Source organism: Haematobia irritans, chromosome 2 (genome assembly GCF_050003625.1).
Source record: "Haematobia irritans isolate KBUSLIRL chromosome 2, ASM5000362v1, whole genome shotgun sequence".
In the NCBI taxonomy this organism is placed as follows: domain Eukaryota; kingdom Metazoa; phylum Arthropoda; class Insecta; order Diptera; family Muscidae; genus Haematobia; species Haematobia irritans.
In genome coordinates this window covers 176,275,593-176,299,916 of record NC_134398.1, presented here as the reverse complement: position 1 = coordinate 176,299,916, position 24,324 = coordinate 176,275,593, and the positions used below count along the sequence as shown (strand labels likewise).

The following is a 24,324-nucleotide window of genomic DNA, read 5'->3' as shown; positions in this document are numbered from 1 at the left end:
AAATTTTATTTCTACAGAAAATTTTTGTCAAAATTTTATTTCTATAGAAAATTTTGTCAAAATTTTATTTCTATAGAAAATTTTGGCAAAATTTTATTTCTATAGAAAATTTTCCCAAAATTTTATTACTATAGAAAATTTTGTCAAAATGTTGCTCCTATAGAAAATGTCAACATTTTATTTCTATAGAAAATTTTATTTCTATAGAAAATGTTGTTAAAAATATATTAATATAGAACATTTTGTCAAAATTTTATTACTAAAGAAAATTTTGTCAACATTTTATTTCTATAGAAAATTTTCTCAAAATTTTATTTCTATAGATAATTTTCTCAAAATGTTATTTCTATAGAAAATTGTTGTCAAAATTTTATTTCTATAGAAAATTTTGTCAAAATTTTATTTCTCAAGAAAATTTTGTCAAAATGTTTATTCTATAGAAAACTTTCTCAAAATTGTATATCTATAGAAAATTTTGTCAAAATTTTATTACTATAGAAAATTTTTTCAAAATTTTATTTCTACAGAAAATTTTGTCGAAATTTTATTTCTATAGAAATTTTTTTCAAAATTTTATTTCTATAGAAAATTTTGTCAAAATTTTATTTCTATAAAAAATTTTGTAAAAATTTTATATCTATAGGAAATTTTGTCAAAATTTTATTACTATATTTCATGTTAGCCTGATACAGAAACAGGCAATTGACGTCCAAATGTATTATATCTAATTAAAATAAAATACTATTATAAAATTTTATTACTATAGAAAATTTTGTTCAAAATTTTATTTCTATAGAAAATTTTGTCAAAATTTTATTTCTATAAAAAATTTTGTTAAAATTTTATTTCTATAGAAAATTTTGTCAAAATTTTATTTCTATAGAAAATTTTGTCAAAATTTTATTTCTATAGAAATTTTTTCTTCAAAATTTTATTACTATAGAAAATTTTGTCCAAACTTTATTTCTATAGAAAAATATTAGTCAAAATTTTATTTCTATGGAAAATTTTGTCAAAATTGTATTTCTATAGAAAAATATTAGTCAAAATTTTATTTCTATAGAAAATTGTTGTCAACATTTTATTTCTATAGAAAATTTTGTCAAAATTTTATTTCTAAAGAAAATTTTGTCAAAATTTTATTTCTATAGAAAATTTTGTCAAAATTTTATTACTATAGAAAAGTTTTTTCAAAATTTTATTACTATAGAATATTTTGTCCAAACTTTATTTCTATAGAAAAATATTAGTCAAAATTTTATTTCTATAGAAAATTTTGTCAAAATTGTATTTCTATAGAAAAATATTAGTCAAAATTTTATTTCTATAGAATTTTTTGTCAAAATTTTATTTCTTTAGAATTTTTTGTCGAAATTTTATATCTATGGAAAATTTTGTCAAAATTTTATATCTGTAGAAAATTTTGTCAATATTCTATTTCTTTAGAAAATTTTATCAAAATTCTATTTCTATAGAAAATTTTATCAAAATTCTATTTCTATAGAAAATTTTATCAAAATTGTATATCTATAGAAAATTTTGTCAAAATTTTATATCTATAGAAAATTTTGTCAAAATTTTATTTCTATAGAAAATTTTGTCAAAATTTTATTTCTATAGAAAATTTTGTCAAAATTTTATTTCTATAAAAAATTTTGTCAAAATTTTATTACTATAGAAAATTTTGTCAAAATTTTATATCTATAGAAAATTTTGTCAAAATGTTATTTCTAAAGAAAATTTTGTCAAAATTTTATTTCTATAGAAAATTTTGTCAAAATTGTATTTCTATAGAAAATTTTGTCAAAATTTTATTTCAATAGAAAATTTTGTCAAAATTTTATTACTATAGAAAATTTTATCAGAATTCTATTTCTATTGAAAATGTTATCAAAATTCTATTTCTATAGAAAATTTTGCCAAATTTTATTTCTATAGAAAATTTTATCAAAATTTTATTAGTATAAAAAATTTTGTCAAAACTTTACTTTTATAAAAAAAAGTTATCAAAATTTTAGTCAACGTTTTATTTCTATAGAAAATTTTGTCAAAATTTTATTACTATAGAAAATTTTGTCAAAATTTTATATCTATAGAAAATTTTGTCAAATTTGTATTTCTGTAGAAAAAGTTATCAAAATGTTATTTCTATAGAAAATTTTATCAAAATTTTATTTCTATAGAAAATTTTGTCAAAATTTTATTTCTATAGAAAATTTTGTCAAAATTTTATTTCTAAAGAAAATTTTGTCAAAACTTTATTTCTATAGAAAATTTTGTAAAATTTTATTTCTATAGAATTTTTTGTCAAAATTTTATTTCTTTAGAATTTTTTGTCAAAATTGTATTTCTGTAGAAAATGTTATCAAAATGTTATTTCTATAGAAAATTTTGTCAAAATTTTATTTCTATAGAAAATTTTGTCAAAATTTTATTTCTAAAGAAAATTTTGTCAAAACTTTATTTCTATAGAAAATTTTGTAAAATTTTATTTCTATAGAATTTTTTGTCAAAATTTTATTTCTTTAGAATTTTTTGTCGAAATTTTATATCTATGGAAAATTTTGTCAAAATTTTATATCTGTAGAAAATTTTGTCAATATTCTATTTCTTTAGAAAATTTTATCAAAATTCTATTTCTATAGAAAATTTTATCAAAATTGTATATCTATAGAAAATTTTGTCAAAATTTTATATCTATAGAAAATTTTGTCAAAATTTTATTTCTATAGAAAATTTTGTCAAAATTTTATTTCTATAGAAAATTTTGTCAAAATTTTATTTCTATAAAAAATTTTGTCAAAATTTTTTTTCTAGAGAAAATTTGTGAAGTACCAACTACTTGGAGAGGACAATTTTACAACATCTACCAAAACATAAAGAATTCTTTTTTGTAGAATTCTACTAATTGTGGCAACCGTGATAAGGGTCCCACCAACTTTAAACACTTTGATTTAATACGTGCATAATTTCTTGGCTGACGGCACATCAGTTGTTTTACCGAATTACATGGCTTGTACTACAAAGGAAAATTATGAAAACTCCACATAGATTTTTTGTCAAAAAATCCGATTTGTATAGTTTACAGATTTACAAATCGACATCAGACTTTTCGAACAATCAAAATTTTCTCCAAAGGGGATTTTTTCTCGAGGGTCGAGTCAAAAAAGCCGGCATCCGACATCAACTCACATCAAAACAGGTAAAATTCATTTTTTCGTATATAAAAAAAATAAATATCCGATATTCGGCGTCCGGTATTCGGCATCAACTTTCTCAAAACAGGGTAGTAATTTTTTCATATTATAAAATAAAAATTCGACTTTCGACTAATATCTTTTCGGCTTTCTCCAAATTTTGACTTTTAAAATTTTTGAAAAAGTCAACATTCGACTCTTGCAGTTATTGAAAAGTCAACTTTTTGACCTCGCAACCTTAGACTTTTTGATGAATTATAAGCATAAAAGTATCTACACATTTGCTTTTTAAAGTAGGTTCGATTTTTTGTTAAAAATCGATTTTAGTCACTATAAAAAATCCACGTTTTGTATCCCTAGTGTGAGTATAGATCTAGCTGTACGGTATTGAAATTTATAGTCTTTAATAAATGGAAGAATAATTGGTCATTGGCAATTATTGATGCTGCTTAAAACCTCCTACGTGAGAAGCTTTAAGAAGTTGTCTCTGAGCGGTTATAACACATCATTGAATAACGATATAAAAAACTGAGCTGGAAATATAAATATCCAAGATCAAAAATCAGATTTCTACGAAAACAAAATAAAAAATCCCCATGAAATCAAATAAAAGTTAAAAGAACCATGAAACACTATATCATATATACTTACCTAAAATTGTTTCCGTCATTTCTACTCGACTGCCAGAGACGGGGGTGTTACGACCACTGTTACGTCCTCCCTGCAACACTTTCACATAAGTGGCGGGGAACCAACCAATTTGACGTCTACGACCTTTAGCCTGTAATTCACCTTCCCACCAGCCAGTTTCGGTCTTCTTACGGATCATTATCAGTTGACCACGGGTCAATGATAATTGTTCAGCGCTAGTAGCTTCATAAGGAGCAATAACTTGTGCAATATCCGAACGTTTAGCTCGCATACCCTAATAAGAGAATATAAACCAAAAAAGAAAACACAATAGGTGTTACTAAGTAAATGATAAGTGGATTTTACACCATTTATACAATTAGTACTTTGAGTTTGGTAAAAAGCAAAAATAAAAATTTTAAAATAGCTTTAAATAAAAAAAGACAAAACAAAAAGCTTTACACAGAATAAAAAACAAAAACCTTTGCATTTTACACATTTGCAATTAAAAAAACACAAGCATACAAATATATATAGACAGACAGATTTCGATAGATAGTGATAAGTAGAGTACTATGATAGAGAGAGATAGAGAGAGGAGAGTAAAAATTGAATTTTAATTACTGGAGTCATGGAAGAAGTACGTGACATGGGACGACTATACGATTCAGCAGGTTCATTAGACTGGGTCTTATTGTTAGATTGTGTATTTATTTGTGAGACTTCAGTATCCAGTTCCTCATTTGTACGTGTCTCATCGGCTACAGCTTCTGCATCATCATGCGTTTTTGCGCTATCATTTGAGGCGGGGGGCATATCATTGGTTAATTGCATATCGCCAGCGGGCACTGTTTCTGACAAAGCCACCGAAGCATTTTCATTTATTTGTTCATTATGAGCATTGCCATTATATGTATTATCCTAGAAAATGGGTAAATGAGAGAGAGAGAGAGAAACACACAAAAATTTGCGGGTTTTACAATTAAAGGAGGGATATTAACGGCTAATGAATCGAATGGTTTCTAATAGAGAAGTGCTTCATGTGCTCTCTGGTAATCATTTTGAGCTTATCTCGTTTTTTTTTAATCTAACAAAAAACATTTTTTATCGTTAGTACTTACAATTAACATTTGTTAAGCTAGTGCACGCTTCACATTGTGTATTTTGGCATAGCGCATTTTTTTTTTTTTGCATTTGCACACCTACCTTATAGGTATCATCCGTTGTATCGGGAACCGTCGTTGTCGCCGTACCGCCCACATCAGCTTTCTGGACATAATTTGAAGGGAACATACCAGTTCGATTTCCTATTGTTCCCGTCCACCAATCACCTTCTTTCTTTATCACCATAACCATTTCACCCGCACTGAAGGTTAAATCACCGGCCTCGGCAGATTCATAAGGATAAGCAGCTATATAATATTCTACATCTCCATTATAGGCATCGGTTGGAGCAACGTCTGTGGTCTCTGTGGTGCTATAGAAAATAAAAACAAACTCTTTTGAAATGCTTCAAGCTTCAAATTGTGTCTACAACCTACCTATATTGCTGACTATTATCATTATAGGTATCCTGTGCACTGGTATAGCTTTGTGTTGCCACCGCATCTTCTTCCATTTTTTCCACATATGTCTCTGGGAACCATCCCGTATGACCATTAATCTCACCCGCTAACCAACCGGGTTCAGCATTCTGCTCTAACGGCACCAATATTATGTCACCCGGTACAAATGATATTTCATCAGCATTTCGTGCTGAAAACTCATAGACCGCTTTATATTTTACAAAACCTTCGGGTGCTGGCCCACTTGTATCGACAGCATTTTCCATTGCTGGCGCCGTACTATTATCATTCGTAATACCATATTGATCAATACTGGAAGTAGTTGTAGCGCCCCATGCTGAACTGGTATCCCACGTCGATGTTGCCGTAACATTTTCATTCTTTTTATTGTATTTCATTTCCAAGATTTGAGTGCGTTGTTTGTCATAATCCGCATAGAGTTCTTCACATTTTTTAATTAATTCCGAGAGTTCTCCTTTGACTTCGGTTACTTGTAAATCATGTGAATTGATGTCTTCTTTCTTTGAATCGATTTCGGATCTGATATTTTCCACTTTGTCTTTCAGTTGTTTGATAATTAGCTGAAATAAAAGAAATCGTGAAAATTATGCACATGTTTATTTTGAACCCATTTTCCCAAATCAATAGGGATTGTCTTTGAGCCGAAGTATGACCCTGTGTACATCGTTTCCGTTACTGGCTCTATAGAGACAAAATGACTCTTTTTGATCTGCTGGCCTTTTTCTGGCTTCAACTTTAGCTCTTTCATTTTTAATTAAAGTGACTAAATTTAAGGCGACAGAGGAAATCTTAAGCAGATTGTAGGGTTGGATCTAAGCAACCACCATGTTAAAGAAAAAAAAATCCTAAATAAATCCCTATAGTCCATAGGGACGGACATTGGTTGATTAACAACCTATTTCTGTATGTCGAACGAGCTCTATCGATCGACTGAAATGGAAACAACCAGCTGAATTTATAACCATAAATCAGTTGTTTCTATGCATTTCAGTCGATCGATAGATCTCGTTCGACATACAGAAACAGGCTGTAAATGAATGAGTAAAAAAAATAAATCTGGTCCGTATTGAATGATTTTGTCAATCAATGAATTTAGTTAACAAGGCCATATTAAAATACATGACGTCGAACAATTACAAGGGAAAACAAAACTTTTTTTTTGAAAGTCCCAGAACATAAAATCTTGCAACTTAGTGATACCAGGGTTGATGTATTAGGGAATTTTTTCAACGATGAAGAAAAAGAATGGAAATCTTCTGAAAAATTCAAGCAGAAATTCTTTAATTACAATTGAATTAAATGCGTAATTTTTTTTTCAGGTTTTCTTTGCAGACTGTACTCTTGTGTCTATGAATTTGCAATACGTTTTCTTCCAATAAATTTAATTTTTAAAATTTGGCTCTTTTATAAAAAAAAAGTAAGGAAAGTCTAAAGTCGGGCGGGGCCAACTATATTATACCCTGCCCCACTTTGTAGATCTAAATTTTCGATAACATATATAAAGGTTTGTCCCAAATACATACATTTAAATATCACTCGATCTGGAAGAATTTGATAGACTTCTACAAAGTCTATAGACTCAAAATTTAAGTTGGCTAATGCACTAGGGTGGAACACAATGTTAGTAAAAAAATATGGGAAACGTTTAAATCTGAAGCAATTTTAAGGAAACTTCGAAAAAGTTTATTTATGATTCATAGCTCGATATATACATATGTATTTGAAGTTTAGGAAAATTAGAGTCATTTTTACAACTTTTCGACAAAGCAGTGGCGATTTTACAAGGAAAATGTTGGTATTTTGACCATTTTTGTCGAAATCAGAAAAACATATATATGGGAGCTATATCTAAATCTGAACCGATTTCAACCAAATTTGGCACGCATAGCAACAATGCTAATTCTACTCCCTGTACAAAATTTCAACTAAATCGGAGTTAAAAATCGGCCTTTGTGGTCATATGAGTCTAAATCGGGCGAAAGCTATATATGGGAGCTATATCTAAATCTGAACCGATTTCAACCAAATTTGGCACGCATAGCAACAATGCTCCCTGTGCAAAATTTCAACTAAATCGGAGCAAAAAATTGGCCTCTGTGGTCATATGAGTGTAAATCGGGCGAAAGCTATATATGGGAGCTATATCTAAATCTGAACCGATTTCAACCAAATTTGGCACGCATAGCTACAATGCTAATTCTACTCCCTGTGCAAAATTTCAACCAAATTTGGCACGCATAGCTACAATGCTAATTCTACTCCCCCTTTGGGACGATCAGACTTAAACTACGAACTGTATTTTGCACATTAAAAATACATGAACAATCACATAGACGGACATCGCTAAATCGACTCGGAATTTAATTCTAAGACGATCGGTGCATTAAATAATAGGTCTAAGACAGGTCCTTCTCGGCATTACATAAAATTGCACAAATTTTGATTATATCATGTACCACAATCAGCGTTTCCACAATTAATTTTTATTTTGGACCAAGATTTTTCAAACATTAGACCAAAATTCCTACCAGTTGACCATTTTTACAAATTAAATTAATATAATTTAAAAGTTAAAATATTTCCAAAATTGTACTTCGATAAAAAATTTTGTCAAAATTTTATTTCTATTTTGTCAACATTTTTATACCCTCCACCATAGGATGGGGGTATATTAACTTTGTCATTCCGTTTGTAACACATCGAAATATTATATATATTCTGGGCCGTGGTGAAATTTTGAGTCGATCTAAGCATATCCATCCGTCCGTCCGTTTGTTGAAATCCCGCTACCTTCCGAACGAAACAAGCTATCGACTTGAAACTTGGCAAAAGTAGTTGTTATTGATGTAGGTCGGATGGTATTGCAAATGGACCATATCGGTCCACTTTTACGTATAGCTCCCATATAAACGGACTCCCAGATTTGGCTTGCGGAGCCTCTAGGAGAAGTATATTTCATCCGATTTGGCTGAAATTTGGTAGGTTTTGTTAGTATACAGTCTATAATAACCATGCAAAAATTGGTCCACATCGGTCCATAATTATATATAGCCTCCATATAAACCGATCCCCAGATTTGGCTTTCGGAGCCTCTAGGAGAATCATATTTCACCCGATTCGGTTGAAATTTGGTACGTGGTGTTAGTATATGATCTCTAACAACCATGGAAGAATTGGTCCATGACGGTCCATAATTATATATAGCCCCCATATAAAACTATATCCAGATTTGAGCTCCGGAGCCTCTTGGAAGAGCAAAATTCATCCGATTCGGTTGAAATTTGGTACTTGGGCCACATCGGTTCATAATTATATATAGCCCCCATATAAACCGATCCCCAGATTTGACCTCCGGAGCCTCTTGGAAGAGCAAAATTAATCCGATTCGGTTGAAATTTGGTACATGGTATAAGTATATGGTATCTAACAACCATGGAGGAATTGGTCCATATCGGTCCACAATTATATATAGTCCTCATATAAACCGATCCCCAGATTTGACCTCCGGAGCCTCTTGGAAGAGCAAAATTCATCCGATCTAGTTGAAATTTGGTACATGATGTTAGTATATGGTCTCTAACAACCATGGAAGAATTGGTCCATAACGGTTCATAATTATATATAGCCCCCATATAAACCTATCCCCAGATTTGAGCTCCGGAGCCTCTTGGAAGAGCAAAATTCATCCGATCTGGTTGAAATTTGGCACATTGTGCTAGTATATGGTCTTTAACATACATGCAAAATTGGGTCACATCGGTTCATAATTATATATAGCCCCCATATAAACCGATTCCCTGATTTGAGCTCCGGAGCCTCTGGGAAGAGCAAAATTCATCCGATCTGATTGAAATTTGGCACATTGTGCTAGTATATGGTCTCTAACATCCATGCAGGAATTGGTCTATATCGGTCCATAATTATATATAGCCCCCATATAAACCGATCCCCAGATTAGACCTCCGATGCCTTTTGGAGATGCAAAATTCATCCGATCTGGTTGAAATATGGCCGCTAACCACCATGCCAAACTAGGTCCATATCGGTCTATAGTTATATATAGCCTCACATATCGGTTCATAATTGTACAAAGCCCCCATATAAAACGACCTCCCATATTTCGATTCTGGCTCTTTAATTACGGCGCAAAAGTCCGAACCGATATCGTAATTATTTGCAGACTTATCTAATATATACCTCGTCTTGCAGACTTACCTAATATATACCTGTCTAATATATACCTCGTCTTCTAAAAATACAATTTAGAAGACGGTGTTAGGAAGTTTTGAGATACCGTGGCATTGGTAAGTGTTACCGCAACCCAAGTAATTCGATTGTGGATGACAGTCTTTAGTAGAAGTTTCTAAGCAATCCATGGTGGAGGGTACATAAGCTTCGGTCTGGCCAAACTTACGGCCGTATATACTAGTTTTTATATAAAATTTTGTCAAAATTTTATTTCTATAAAAATTTTCTCAAAATTGTATATCTATAAAAAAAAAAGTTGTCAAAATTTTATTTCTATAGAAAACTTTGTCACAATATTATCTCTATAGAAAATGTCGTCAAGATTTTATTTCTATAGAACATTTTGTCAAAATTTCATTTCTATAGAAAAACATGATTTCTATAGAAAAAATTTATTTCTATAGAAAATCTGTCAAACTTTAATATCTATAGAAAGTTATCGCAAATTCTACAGAAATAAAATGTTGTCAAAATTTTATTTTTGTAGAAAACTTTGTTAAACTTTTAGTTCATTAGAAAATTTTGTCCATCTTCTATTTCTGTAGAAAATGTTGCCAAAATTTGATTTCTATAGAAAATTTAACCAAAAATTTTATTTCTTTAGAAAAATTTTATTTCTATAGAAAACTTGTCAAACTTTTATATCTATGGAAAGTTATCAAAATCTTATTCCTAACCAAATTTTTGCATAATTTTGTATTTATACAAAATTATTTTAAAATTTATTTTATGTACAAAATTTTATCAAAATTTTATTTCTAAGAAAAATATTGTTAAAATTTTATTTCTATAGAAATTTTTGTCAAAATTTTATTTCTTTAGAAAATTTTGTCAAAATTTTATTTCTTTAGAAAATTTTTGTCAAAATTTTATTTCTTTAGAAAATTTTGTCAAAATTTTATTTCTTTAGAAAATTTTGTCAAAATTTTATTTCTATAGAAAATTTTGAAAAAAATACCGATTTGACGATAATGGACCAAAATCAACCAAATTCCATTTGGTTCGACCATCGGACCAAATTTAAAAATTAATAATTTTTTGGACCAATTTTGGTCCGATCGGACCAAAATGGCAAACCTGACCATAAGCTAAAACACATCTACAATTTTATAATAAATTAATCAGAAGATCAAAATTCATTTGAATTTTATTTTTCTTAACTTTCTGATGATTTTCTTAATATCAACGTATATAGAAAAAAAATATTTGTCGTTTTATGACGTATACGTATTAAACTCATGATAAGTTAAAATTAAGTATACGATTAGATGTTCTGAAACGAAACAGTTATATTTTCCTATACAGCATTTGTAGTTAAACTTAAGAAGGATTTGAAATCAAAATATAAATCCTATCCATTTTTTTTTTGCACAAATAGGTCAATTGTTTTAAGGAAATCACTGCAGAGTTATTTTTACTCGGCTTTTGTTCTCGACGTTTAGATCCATTTTAGATTATAACTTACTTGTTTATTGGCAAATGCTGCCGTTAGTTGTTCTTGTTGTGCCGCATCTCCTGATACACCAGCAGCCTTGGCTTTCGCATCCCACTTGGCTCGTTCCTGTGTTAGTTGTAGCAGTTTTGCATTTTGTTCTTTTATACGAGCCTTTAGTTGAGACATATCGGACATAGAAGTGTCGCGCTGGGAACGCATACCATCAATAACAGATTTTACATTTGTAACACCGGCACGAGTTTCACAAATCTTTTGAGATAAATCTTTGATCTGAAATAAAAAATAAAATAGAAACACATCTTAATAAAGCAAAAAACGAAGGAAAAACTTTTTTTTTGCAAAACCTTTTCATTTAAAGTGCTCAACTCCACATTTAATTGGGTGTTATGGGCCTTTTGTTTGAGTACTCTTTCTTGTTCACGTTGCTTTTGTGAATTCAGTTCAGCAATGCGTGCCTGTTCCCATTCCAAAAGGCGTTGTTTTTCCAGTTCCCTGCAAAATTTTACAAAAGAGAATATTAGCTTCGTTACCTTTTTAGTATAGGCGAAGAATTTCTTACTTTCTGGCAGCTTCTTTGGCTTCTAGCTCACGCTTTCGTTGTTCTTCCTTTTCCATTTCCAATTCACGTTGCTTTTGCAACTGTCTTTCCATCTCCTCTTGCTGTTTACGCTCAGCTTCCAGACGAGCTTTTTCACGTTTTTCTGCCTCTTCTCGTTCTTTACGTTCTCGTTCTTCTTTCTCTTTACGCTGTTGATCTTGCAAAAGTTTACGTCGTCTATCAAGTTCAGCCTGACCTTTATCAAAGTTCTCCTTGCGTTTGTCTTCAAATGAAGCTGGGCATTGATAATAAAACAAAATACAAAGATATTTTCAACTATGCCAGCTGATTAAAAGCCTAAACATATTTACTTTGTGGTAAACCAGCCAAAGGATCAGCATCTACTGCTCCTTGCGAGGATACTGAGGCATGCCTTGAAGCTGGTTGAGATCCTGGTCTTGAAACATTGCCTGAAACTGAACCTTGTCGCGATTTACTCTTGCGGAAACTTGGTGGTATCCAATCAGCTGGAAGTGTGGGAGGTATCTTTTCCCCATTCATGGCTTTATCGCACAAAAACATGGCCAATATAAATTCGTCACAACTTAGACGGCCATCACTATCCAAATCCGAAAGTGTCCAAATTTGGGCTAAAGTGGCCTGAGGCAATTTACTTTGAACCAGAATTCCACGTGCTTGGGGTCCAGTTAAATAGCCGGTGCGATTACGATCGGTGGCATTGAAGACTTGGGTATATTTGCGTTTGGCCGGAGCCTTAACAGCCCATTCGCCTTGTCTGAAAATAGGAGAGTGTAATAACAAAATCGATATTTAAAGGAAATTCCAACTTACGGTGATTCCAGCGAAGGAGCTCTTTCAGATATAGACATATTTCGACTAGGAGGATTACTACCGGGTGGTGTTGGTCCCGCCGGCAAGGCCGTTGGAGGAGATACGACTTTTGCTGCCACTGCCGGAACCATACCAGGCGCAACACCTGGCACAGCCCCTGGGAGAACGGTGGGTACCACACCAGGAACCACGCCGGGTATCATTCCAGCTGCTGGTGGAATGCCAGGCATTACCCCAGGTTGTGTTACTACAGGCATCCCGGCAACAGCAGGAACTCCAGGTACACCGGCCACTGCGCCATGCATCATACCAGCTTGCATGGCAGCTGGCATTACTGGAACTGCCCCAGTCATTTGTTGCATGGGTGGTATACCAACCATGGCTGCTGGGGCCATACTAGGCTGTGGAACTACACCAGGAAGTGAACCAGGTACCATACCTGGAACAATGGGAACAGCTCCAGGCATTGGCACCATAGGTGCTGGAGCTGCAGCTGTTGCAGCTACATTGGGCATCACTGGAACTTCGGCTGGTTTAACCGCTGCTACGGCCGCTTTTGTAGCTTCCAATGGACTTAGGCTACCAGCGCCTGTTGGTGTCAATGTTGGAGTTGTACCGGTGCTCAACGAGGCCAAAAGTGATGGTGGCAAAGCTTTTGGCACTTCCATGCCACGCAATTTCAAATTGATCAGCTTACATGCAATACTGAACTCGTTGATATTCATTTTTCCATCGGAATCCGTATCGGCCAAGGCCCTGATAAGAAAAGAATTAAAACAAAATGGAAAAAAATAAATACAAATAAATTTGAATCATTGTGGAAATGAACTGAGGATTATTTGATGATGCTTATATATTACGAAAATGATGATGAGGTTGATGATGATGATGAACAAAGCATTTCATATGAATCCAGCTATTTGATATAGCCAAAGAATTTTAAAATTGCACAGACATGTTATCGTAAATATGCCCAACGGGGTCTTTGACAGTCTATGAGATTTTCAGAAAAATATTTTGTTGATAAAAAAATCCCAACTTCCTGGGATAGGTTATGCAAATATAAGCAGATTTTACGTTTTTGTACATTGATCTTTTTTACACTTTAACTTTTTTAAATTGAAAAAATTTCTATAGAAATAAAATTTTCTATAGAAATAAAATTTTAACAAAATTTTCTATAGAAATAAAATTTTTGCAAAATTTTCTATAGAAATAAGATGTTGAAAAAAATTTTCTATAGAAATAAAATTTTGACAAAATTTTCTATAGAAATAAAATTTGGAAAAAATTTTCTATTGAAATAAAATTTTGACAAAACTTTCTATAGAAATAAAATTTTGACATAATATTGAGAAAAATGTTGAGAAAATTTTCTATAGAAAAAAAATTTTGACAAAATTTTCCACAGAAAATTTTTGACACATTTTTTCTATATAAATAAAATTTTAACAAAATTTTCTATAGAAATAAAACTTGGACAAACTTGGAGAAATATAGAAATAAAATTTTAACAAAATTTTCTATTGAAATAAAATTTTGACAAAATTTTCTATAGAAATAACATTTTGACAAAATGTTCCTTAGAAATAAAATTTTGACAAAATTTTCAATAGAAATAAAATTTGGACAAAATTTTCAATAGAAATAAAATTTGGACAAAATTTTCAATAGAAATAAAATTTTGACAAAACTTTCTATAGAAATAACGTTTTGTCAAACATTTTCGATAGAAATAAAATGTTGACAAAATTTTCTATAGAAATAAAATTTAGACAAAACTTTCTATAGAAATTAATTTTTCATAAAATTTTCTATAGAAATAAAATTTTGACAATATTTTCTATAGAAATAAAATTTTGACAAAATTTTCTATAGAAATAACATTTTGTCAAAAATTTTCTATAGAAATAACATTTTTTCAAAAATTTTCTATGGAAATTAATTTTTGATAAAGTTTCCTATAGAAATAAAATTTGGACAAAATTTTCTATAGAAATAAAATTTTTACAAAATTTTCTATAAAATAAAATGTTGAGAAAATTTTCTATAGAAAAAAAAATTTGACAAAATTTTCCATAGAAAATTTTTGACACATTTTTTCTATATAAATAAAATTTTAACAAAATTTTCTATATAACTAAATTTTAACAAAATTTTCTATAGAAATAAAATTTGACAAAATTTTCTATAGAAATAAAATTTTAACAAAAATTTTCTATTGAAATAAAATTTTAAAAAAATTTTCTATAGCTATTTGATATAGCCAAAGAATTTTAAAATTGCACAGACATGTTATCGTAAATATGCCCAACGGGGTCTTTGACAGTCTATGAGATTTTCAGAAAAATATTTTGTTGACAAAACAATCCCATCTTCCTGGGATAGATTATGCAAATATAAACAGATTTTACGTTTTTGTATGTTGATCTTTTTTACACTATAAGTTTTTTAAATTTTTAAGTTTTAGACTTATCGCCTAATAGAAATAAAATTTTGTATTAAAATAAAATTTTGTCAAAAATTTTCTATTGAAATAAAATTTTGTCAAAAAAATTTTATTGAAATAAAATTTTAACAAAATTTTCTATAGAAATAAAATTTGGACAAAATTTTCTATAGAAATAAAATTTGGACAAAATTTTCTATAGAAATAAAATTTTCACAAATTTTTCTATGGAAATAAAATTTTGACAAAATTTACTATAGAAATAAAATTTTGAAAAAATTTTCTATAGAATTAAAATTTTGACAAAATTTTCTATAGAAATAAAATTTTGTCAAAAATTTTCTAAGAAATAAAATTTTGTCAAAAATTTTCTATAGAAATAAAATGTCAAAAATTTTCTATAGAAATAAAGTTTTGTCAACAATTTTCTATAGAAATAAAAATATGACAAAATTTTCTATAGAAATAAAATTTTGACAAAATTTTCTATAGAAATAAAAAACTTTCTATAGAAAGACAATTTTGACAAAATGTTCTATAGAAATAAAATTTTGTCAAAAATTTTCTATAGAAATAAAATTTTGTCAAAAATTTTCTATAGAAATTAATTTTTGATAAAATTTCCTATAGAAATAAAATTTTGACAATATTTTCTATAGAAATAAAATTTTGACAATATTTTCTATAGAAAAAAATTTTGAAAAAATTTTCGATAGAAATAGAATTTTGTCAAAAATTTTCTATAGAAATAAAATTTTGTCAAAAATTTTCTATAGAAATTAATTTTTGATAAAATTTTCTATAGAAAAAACATTTTGACAATATTTTCTATAGAAATAAAATTTTGACAAAATTTTCTATAGCAATCAAATTTTAACAAAATTTTCTATAGAAATAACATTTTGTCAAAAAGTTTCTATAAATTCAATATCTTTAAAAATTTTAATTTTCGTTTTAGGTCGGTCATACTATCAAATTAGAGAATCTAAATGTATACGCCCAAAAAAATTTCGCTAATGGTAAAATGTTCTTCAAATTTTGGTAAATTATTTTTGGCACGAGTGGCAACCGTGGATCTAGCCCATTTCCTTGAAAATCGTCGCTGCTAGGTTAGAAAAATGCCTGAAATTTAACTAAATCTCTAACTGATATGTATCTTCCGACAAATTATAAACGCGCTTTTTGGAAAGTTTTATACAATTGGATTTAGCTTTAAATATTTGCCACATTTTCATTGACATTCTGCTTCGTCCCTGGGGATATGCCGGTTTAAATTAATTTTAATTTTTAAACCAAATCAGATTTAAATATATTTATATGGGAATATAAAACTTTATATATTGCACCCAATACATTTGAGGGTAAATATACATCTACAAAGTGGCTAAGGGTTCTATAAGGTCGACTCCACCCGACTTTAGACTTTCCTTATTTGTTTTAGTTTATGAACTCGGTCTCGACATATTCCCGAAGGGTTTTCTAATACCGGCCGTAGTTACTTATAAGGTATAATTTCTCTACACAAGGACGAAATGTGTAGTTTATGAAATGATAGGGGAAAACTTAAAGGCAAATTGAGCCCTTCTTCCCCTATGCTATGTCGAATGATATAATAACAAACACTCCAGCATAATCAACAGAATAACTCTCAGCAATAGTTTGCTGCACATAATATTTGGACATCTTCATTTAGCCCATTTGTCATCATATTCATTACAAAGCCATAAATTATTTCTTTGTTTTTTTGGACAAGACAAAGAAAATCATCCCATGGATAATCGATAATAAGATATCACCAATGTTTTTGTACGAATACTACTATTTTGGGTCTTTGCCAAAATGTATTTTAACCATTCATAAAATTCTAGGTTCATGTCATGTCATTGTTTTATTTCTAGCCACAGCATAACAAGTTGCCATTTAAATTTTGCAACTGCATTGATAGGGTATTCAGGTAAGTGTGTATACAACTTTGTATGCAGGAAGACACGAGGGATAAGAGGGTAAGTAAACAATGAACAATGATATGTTTGCAAAGGACAAGACATTTTAGGAGGAAATAAGAAATGCATGTAAGTTGTAATGTATATATCTTTTGCACATTAGCTTTGATTTCATCACTGTGACCTTTTTGGTATTAGAAGTTCTATCCACACTTTTTACAGTAAACCCATGAATTGTCATTTCAACTTCTTTCCTACCAAATTTCAGGATATTTTATTCTAATTATCACTATGTGGTTATGGTATTATAACATCGATAGATAGAGCACACAGTTGATATTATTATATTCATTTTGTTCGATCAACAATTATTGGTCTAAAGTGAGCTACATGGCACCCAACTAAAAATATGTGGGCTGACTGCAATCGGGTAGAATAGAGGTAGAAACCGAGATCTGTTCAAAAACACAATTTCTGTGTTCCTGAGCAGCTGGGGAGTCGAGATATTGTCTATATTGCATTATGAGCCCTTCATCCTAGGGGGAAACTTCCAAATTCCTTCCAACTGAAAATACGTGGGCTGACAAATCGTTACTGCTGAATGGTTTACAAAAGAGGCAAGAAAAATATTTTTTTTTACCAAACCTCAAGAGATAGGAAATCCAATTTTGAACCATAGATACACTCAAACGATAGCTTTCGTTTGGTATAAAAACTGTTTGACAAAATTTTCTATAGAAATAAAGTTTTGACAAAATTTTCTATATAGATATAAAATTTTGACAAAATTTTCTATAGAGAAATAAAATTTTGACAAAAATTTCTATATAGAAATATAATTTTGACAAAATTTTCTATATAGAAATAAAATTTTGACAAAATGTTCAATAGAAGTAAAATTTTGACAAAATTTTCTATAGAAATAAAATTTTGACAAAATTTTCTATATAGAAATAAAATTGACAAAATTTTCTATAGAAATAAAAATTTGTCAATAATTTTCTATAGAAATAAGATTTTGTCAAAAAATTTCTATAGAAATAAAATTTTGACAAAATTTTTATAGAAATAAATTTTGACAAAATTTTCTATAGAAATAAAATTTTAACAAAATTTTTTATAGAAATAATATTTTGACAATAAAATTTTGACAAAAATTTTATTTCTATAGAAATACAATTTTGACAAAATTTTTTATGGAAATAAAATTTTGATAAAATTTTCTATAGAAATAAAATTTTGACCAAATTTTCTATAGAAATAAAATTTTGACAAAATTTTCTATAGAAATAAAATTTTGACAAATTTTTCCATAGAAATAAAATTTTGACCAAATTTTCTATAGAAATAAAATTTTGACAAAATTTTCTATAGAAATAAAATTTTGACAAAAATTTCTATAGAAATAATATTTTGACAAAATTTTCCTTAGAACATTTTCTATAGAAATAAAATTTTGACAAAATTTTCTATAGAAATAACATTTTGTCAAAAATTTTCTATAGAAATAAAGTTTTGACAAAATTTCCTATAGAGATAAACTTTTGTCAAAAATTTTCTATAGAGATAAACTGTTGTCAAAAATTTTCTATAGAAATAAAATGTTGTCAAAAATTTTCTATAGAAATAAAATTTTGACAAAATTTTCTATAGAAATAAAATGTTGTCAAAAATTTTCTATAGAAATAAAATTTTGACAAAATTTTCTATAGAAATAAATTTTTGACAAAATTTTCTATAGAAATAAAACTTTGACAAAATTTTCTACAGAAATAAAATTTTGACAAAATTTTCTAAAGAAATAAAATGTTGACAAAATTTTCTATAGAAATAAAATTTTGACAAAATTTTCTATAGAAATAAAAATTTTTCAAAAATTTTCTATACAAATAAAATTTTGACAAAATTTTCTACAGAAATAAAGTTTTGACAAAATTTCTATAGAAATAAAATTTTGACAAAATTTTCTATAGAAATAAAATTTTGAAAAAAATTTCTATAGAAATAAAATTTTTTCAAAAAATTTCTATAGAAATAAAATTTTGTCCAAAATTTTCTATAGAAATAAAATTTTGACAAAAATTTTCTATAGAAATAAAATTTTGACAAAAAAAGTCTTCTGGATCGCAGTAATGAAGCAAAAAAGATGGTACTTTTAGGCCTTCATCCAATGATAGAAACGGATATTGCAAAACGGGTTTGGAGGCCCCAATATATGGCCTAGAAAATGTCGACGCACTGCTTCTCGAGAGAAATATAAGCACTGTGGCCAATTTGGAAAAGATGGGCATCCAGATTTCTATGTGAAAGGTGGATCTTTTAGTGCTCTACCCGATGGCAAAAACGTATATTGCGAAATGTGTTTGGGAGTCTCAATATATGCACTGCTCCTCGAGAGAAATTTCAACACTGTGGCCAAATGGAAAAAGATGGGCATCCAAATTTATATGTGAAAGATAGATCTTTTAGTCCGAAGGTTAAAATGGATATTGCAAAATGCGTTGGGAGCCCTAGAAAAAAATGGGCCCACTGCTCCTCGAGAGAAATGTGACCACAGCGGCCAAATTGGAAATAGTGGACATCCAGATTTATATGTGAAGGATTGATCTTTCTATGTGAAAGCTAGATCTTTTAGTGCTCAATATGTGCTCCGATGGTGAAAACGGATATTGCAAAACGTGTTTGGAAGTCTTTGAATTTGGCCTAGAAAAAATAGACGCACTGCTCTTCGGGAGGAATGTGACCACTGCGGGCAAATTGGAAAAGATAGGCATCCAGCTTTATATGGAAAATATAGATCTTATAGTCCTCTATGTAGTGGTAAATGGCAAATGTGTTTGGCTGTCTCAATATATGGCCTGGAAAGAAGTGAACGCACTGTGAGTACTGTGGGCAAATTCGTAAAGTTGGGCATCCAGATTTATATGTGATATTGCAAAATGTGTCTTAGTGGCCCTAGAAACAAATGGACGCACTGCTCCTCGAGAGATATGTGATCATTGGGAGCAAATGGAAAAAAATGGCTACCCATATTTATATATGAATGATAGACATTCACAAAAGTATCTATCTTTCCCATATAAAACTGAAAACCAATAATTTGCCTTTGATCATAGTGGATATTTTTCGCACGACTAGCACAGCCTCCACGTTTTTGTAGACCATAATTGGGACGCGGAGACCATAATTGGACCCATTTGGTCATATTGGACATATTTGTCCCAGTTTTATAAGTTGCTTTACTATGATTCAATAGGATTTCGACAAACGTTTTTTTTATCACTGGATAAAATTTGCCTCTCCCAATATATGCCAAATTCTATGAAGAATTATATCGCAATTTTCTTTTTTTCTTTTTTTGTTTTTGTATTCGTAAGTGGTTTTTTGCCATATAGGCGTCTCTGATACGAATATTTATATACGAATTTATTTTTCCTCACATGAAGTGCATTATAGTGTTGCCATTGAAAAACCAAATATTCTTATAAGAAATATATTTTTTATAGAATAGCCAAGTGGTTCGATTGTAATGTTCCTACATAAGTTTTTTCTTATACGAAAAATGTTTTCAAACAAAAACACCAGCACGGTGTTTTGTTAATCTTGCATTTTTTTATTTTCTGAGATATGAGATGGGTCCATATTTAGGGTTTCACGGGAAGACACATGTGATTATTAAATATTCGAGTTTTGTTTTATTAGTTAAATTCCATTAGAATTTTATTAGTTAAATTCCATTAGAATTTCCGGACTAATAGCTACAATGCTCCCACTTCAGTTGGCAAAACACTCGAGTAGCCAGTTCAGATAAAATAATAAATATCAGAAAAAACATTTATTTATATGCCTGTAAGTAATTTCTCAACTTGTATGTATATAAATGGAATCATAAATGATTATTGCATCAACTCAATGACAATAATAAAGAAACTTTATCAAAACCTAAAAGAGAACCAATACTCACCATATTTGTCCAAGTATAAGAGGAGGCAATTGTGATTGCAAAAAGAAACCTTTTGCCTGGCCACCGGTAACAAAGCCGGCTTGTGGTTGTAAAGCCTTAAATTGCTCCATATATTTCAGTTTTTCTCGTTGTGTAATTATCCAGGGATCCGTTGCTGGATTCATGGTGGATAGTTGATTATTATTGTTGGTGTGGTTAAGTAGATAATTTAGAACGATTTTTAAGCGTTTTTAATGTGGAACAAATGGAGACGATCTAAAAGACAATTTTAATTGTGGGTGGATATCGTTGTTATTGAGGACGTTATGATTAATGTGGTGTATGGAGGTGCTGGTGGTGGTATAGATAATGACTGAACAACGGCTCTTTGCCTTTTTCAATTGTTCTTTCGTCGATGTTAGTTCTCTAAGAGTTTTGATGACACGACATTAAAATTGGGACAACAGCTTTTTGAATGAATGCACGATGGATGTCACAAGTGGGAAGTGACACACTTTGTTGCTTCCGGCTTTGCTGATAGACACCAAATTTCCTTTTTTTCCTCTATGGAATCATTAAGATGCATCAAACATACAGTGTTCCAATTTGTGTTTTTAGCTTCTCCCTTTGCATCAAAAAACTATTTTTTTACAAGGAAATAGTTTTGCTTTTTTGTTATAAATTCCTGGCAATGTGGGTGATTCCTTTGGATTGTTATTTTTTCACTACTCTTGGATTCTATATAGTTATTTTGCTCTTTTTTGCAATTGTACTACTTTCTTCCTTTTAGTTTAGGTCGATTGGTCGGTCGGTCGGTTGCTTGTGCCTCTATATATTTTCATGTGAATCAAATGTTTGTTGTTGGTGTTTTTACATATTCCTTGTTCCTTGCTATTGCGTTTGCGTTTAAACTCCCACCACCCGCTCTACTATTATACGCTTTCGTTTACTCTCCTTACTCTTGGTTTGGTGCTTGCTAAATGGCAAGTGATATTAATGGTTATTATTTCGTTGAAGTTGTTCGTTTGCTCCGCTTTTTGTTGTTCCCGTTCTGTGCTGCTGCTGCTGCTACTGTCTAACGAAATGTCACCTCGTTTAGACGATGTTGTCGGAGGAGAGTTGTGATAAAATTTGTGAAAGATGCACGCACACACATACAAGAGCCCCTCTCACTCTCAGCTGCTGGCCTGAAGGTACCGAAACCGAAAGGCGAAAAGGAAAACGTACAACGTAGGTTGTGTATCCACCAATGGATGATTGAAAAAAAATATGTAAAAGAAGTTGTATCAAAAAAAGTAGAAAAAGAAACGTTTTTTTAATTGTTAAAAACACTAAATTCCTCAATTAATTAAACATTACATCTTGTTATAGAGAACCACTGTATTGCAAACTTTTCTCAGATTCACTGTCTCCACTTTCTTTTCAAGCTTGGAAATCTTTAATTTTCCTTTTGCATACCTAATTCTTTTTTTGTTTCAATTTTTATCATAAGGAATTTCTTTGCTTAAAATTATTGCTTTTCATCAATGGATTGCATTTTATGTATAGATAAATACATAGGCATTTTTTATCTTTATGACTGTGAACACATCAATATTTTTGTCTATTAATTTTCTTTGTATACTCTTTTTTAAAGACTAAAATATGAAATTTTTCCAAATCACCTCGGCTACTGAAGGTTTATTCACTTTAGAAACTAGAATATATCCAATAGCTTTTGATATTAATTTGTATAATAGTAATAATTAAATCGGTCATCAAATTGCTTTTTTCTCTTCGCGATGATTTTTTCTACTACTATTAAACGTCACTTTAATCAATAAGTCCAGGGTTACCATGTATAGCACTAACTTAAGAAAATGTAAGCTCAATTAGTGGAAAGCGTAGGGCAAAGGGGATGTTCAGTTAGTAACAATCATTGTACAACAAGGGATTTGTTTCATTCATAGAATTTATCCGCGGAGTAACGAAACCGCTTTTAGATATCTCCTACAAGTTTTCTTGATTTATATGTTGATTTAATTATTGAAATGTTACATAAAATCCCCCAAAAATTTTCTAAATTAGAATCGTGCCTGTTCTGATACACACCCTGCCAGCATTTCAAAGTTCCATTTCATCCTAAGTGACACTGCAACAATCGCCAAATTGTAAAAGGTATATTGTTGAACAATTTATGACTTTCCAAATGGAATAAAGTGATTGTTTTTCAGATATTTTACAGACACGCTTCCTCCATTGGGAATAAAAGCACTGGCTGATAGACGCTACAACATGTAAAGGTGGGTACCATGTTCGGTTTTCGAGTTGAAAATCACTTTATTTTCGCGATTACTTTTTATGAAATAATCAAAATAACAAATGAAACCAAACATATTCCTGTAAAGTCTTGTCGAAATCTAGAGGAACAAAACTTTTTTAATAAAGTAACCGCGAAAATTTCTACTCGAACATAGTACTTACCTTAACTTGCAACTTCCCTGCCAGCATTTCAAAGTTCCATTTAATCCTCATCGCTACTACAGACCCGTAAGTTACATTGCAACAATCGCCAACTGTGATAGTATTTTGCCATCACTATTTGCATGAAAGTATTTTGCCATCACTATTGTTACAAGAGCCATTTTATATTTTGTGAAACACTAAGCACAACCAACTTCTTATAATTAATTTAAATAAAAACGATAATGAAGTGCTGAAAACATAGTTATTTCGCTTAATATTGTTAAAGGTATATTGTTGAACAATTTTTGACTTTCCAAATGGAATAAAGTGATAGTTTTTCAAATATTTTTCCAGACACGCTGCTTCCATTGGGAATAAAAGCACTGGCTGATAGACGCTACAACATGTAACTTGCAACTTGCATCTCAACATCAATCTTTTATTAATGCATAAAATATATTGAATTTGATGTGATAGCCAAGGCATATTAATTAAAGGTAAAGTCACGAGCAAACGTGTGTACACCCCATGATATTTAGAAAGTCAAACTAAAATGGCAGGTCACTTAAGTTGACATTTTGTGTATGTGTAGTGTTGTTGTATTGTAACACAATGTAAATAAAAGCAATATTTATGTACACAAAGAATGTAAACAAACCTACAAAACGTAAACAAAGCCTTTGGCAAGATGAATGTCGATATTAGTCACCTGATTGCATGACTTTACCTTTTTAATATGCCTTGTGTGATAGCCGTATAATTGTAATATTTATGAGAATTTGTAAATGTTTAATAAAATTAATAAACATCTAAACAATCGTGATTCTTTTACAACTATCTTAAAATGCACTTTCTCTGATTGTTTGAAGGGGCTCTTATTGGTGTCCTTCTTATAATTGCACTCATGCGATACTTTTTTGTAGTAACTTGGCGTGGTACAACTTCTCAATAGTGACGGCGCTTTTCCAAGGAGTTTTAGATATCGTATACGACTGTTTTCGACGTGATGGGGATTCTCAGAAGCGCCCCCAAGTTCA

At 30.1% G+C, this 24,324-nt stretch overlaps 1 protein-coding gene across 3 annotated transcripts in view; it reads right to left on the bottom strand.

Annotated features, from left to right (window-relative positions):
* Positions 1 to 22,641, bottom strand: part of Dap160 (dynamin associated protein 160) — a 34,139-nt gene extending 11,498 nt beyond the window's left edge. For 2 of the 3 annotated variants that reach the window (XM_075296902.1, XM_075296901.1), the window contains exons 1-11: positions 22,507 to 22,641; positions 20,864 to 22,029; positions 12,508 to 13,263; positions 12,027 to 12,451; positions 11,677 to 11,950; positions 11,462 to 11,609; positions 11,127 to 11,387; positions 5,369 to 5,973; positions 5,034 to 5,304; positions 4,452 to 4,748; positions 3,849 to 4,122 (exon numbers count right to left, since the gene is read on the bottom strand). In XM_075296902.1, coding sequence (XP_075153017.1) covers positions 3,849 to 4,122; positions 4,452 to 4,748; positions 5,034 to 5,304; positions 5,369 to 5,973; positions 11,127 to 11,387; positions 11,462 to 11,609; positions 11,677 to 11,950; positions 12,027 to 12,451; positions 12,508 to 13,263; positions 20,864 to 21,027 — 3,475 coding nt within the window. In that variant the 5' untranslated portion in view covers positions 21,028 to 22,029; positions 22,507 to 22,641. The remainder of the gene's footprint in view (positions 1 to 3,848; positions 4,123 to 4,451; positions 4,749 to 5,033; positions 5,305 to 5,368; positions 5,974 to 11,126; positions 11,388 to 11,461; positions 11,610 to 11,676; positions 11,951 to 12,026; positions 12,452 to 12,507; positions 13,264 to 20,863; positions 22,030 to 22,506) is intronic. The other variant, XM_075296903.1, reaches the window with a different exon arrangement.
* Between the last annotated feature and the right edge of the window lie 1,683 nt (positions 22,642 to 24,324).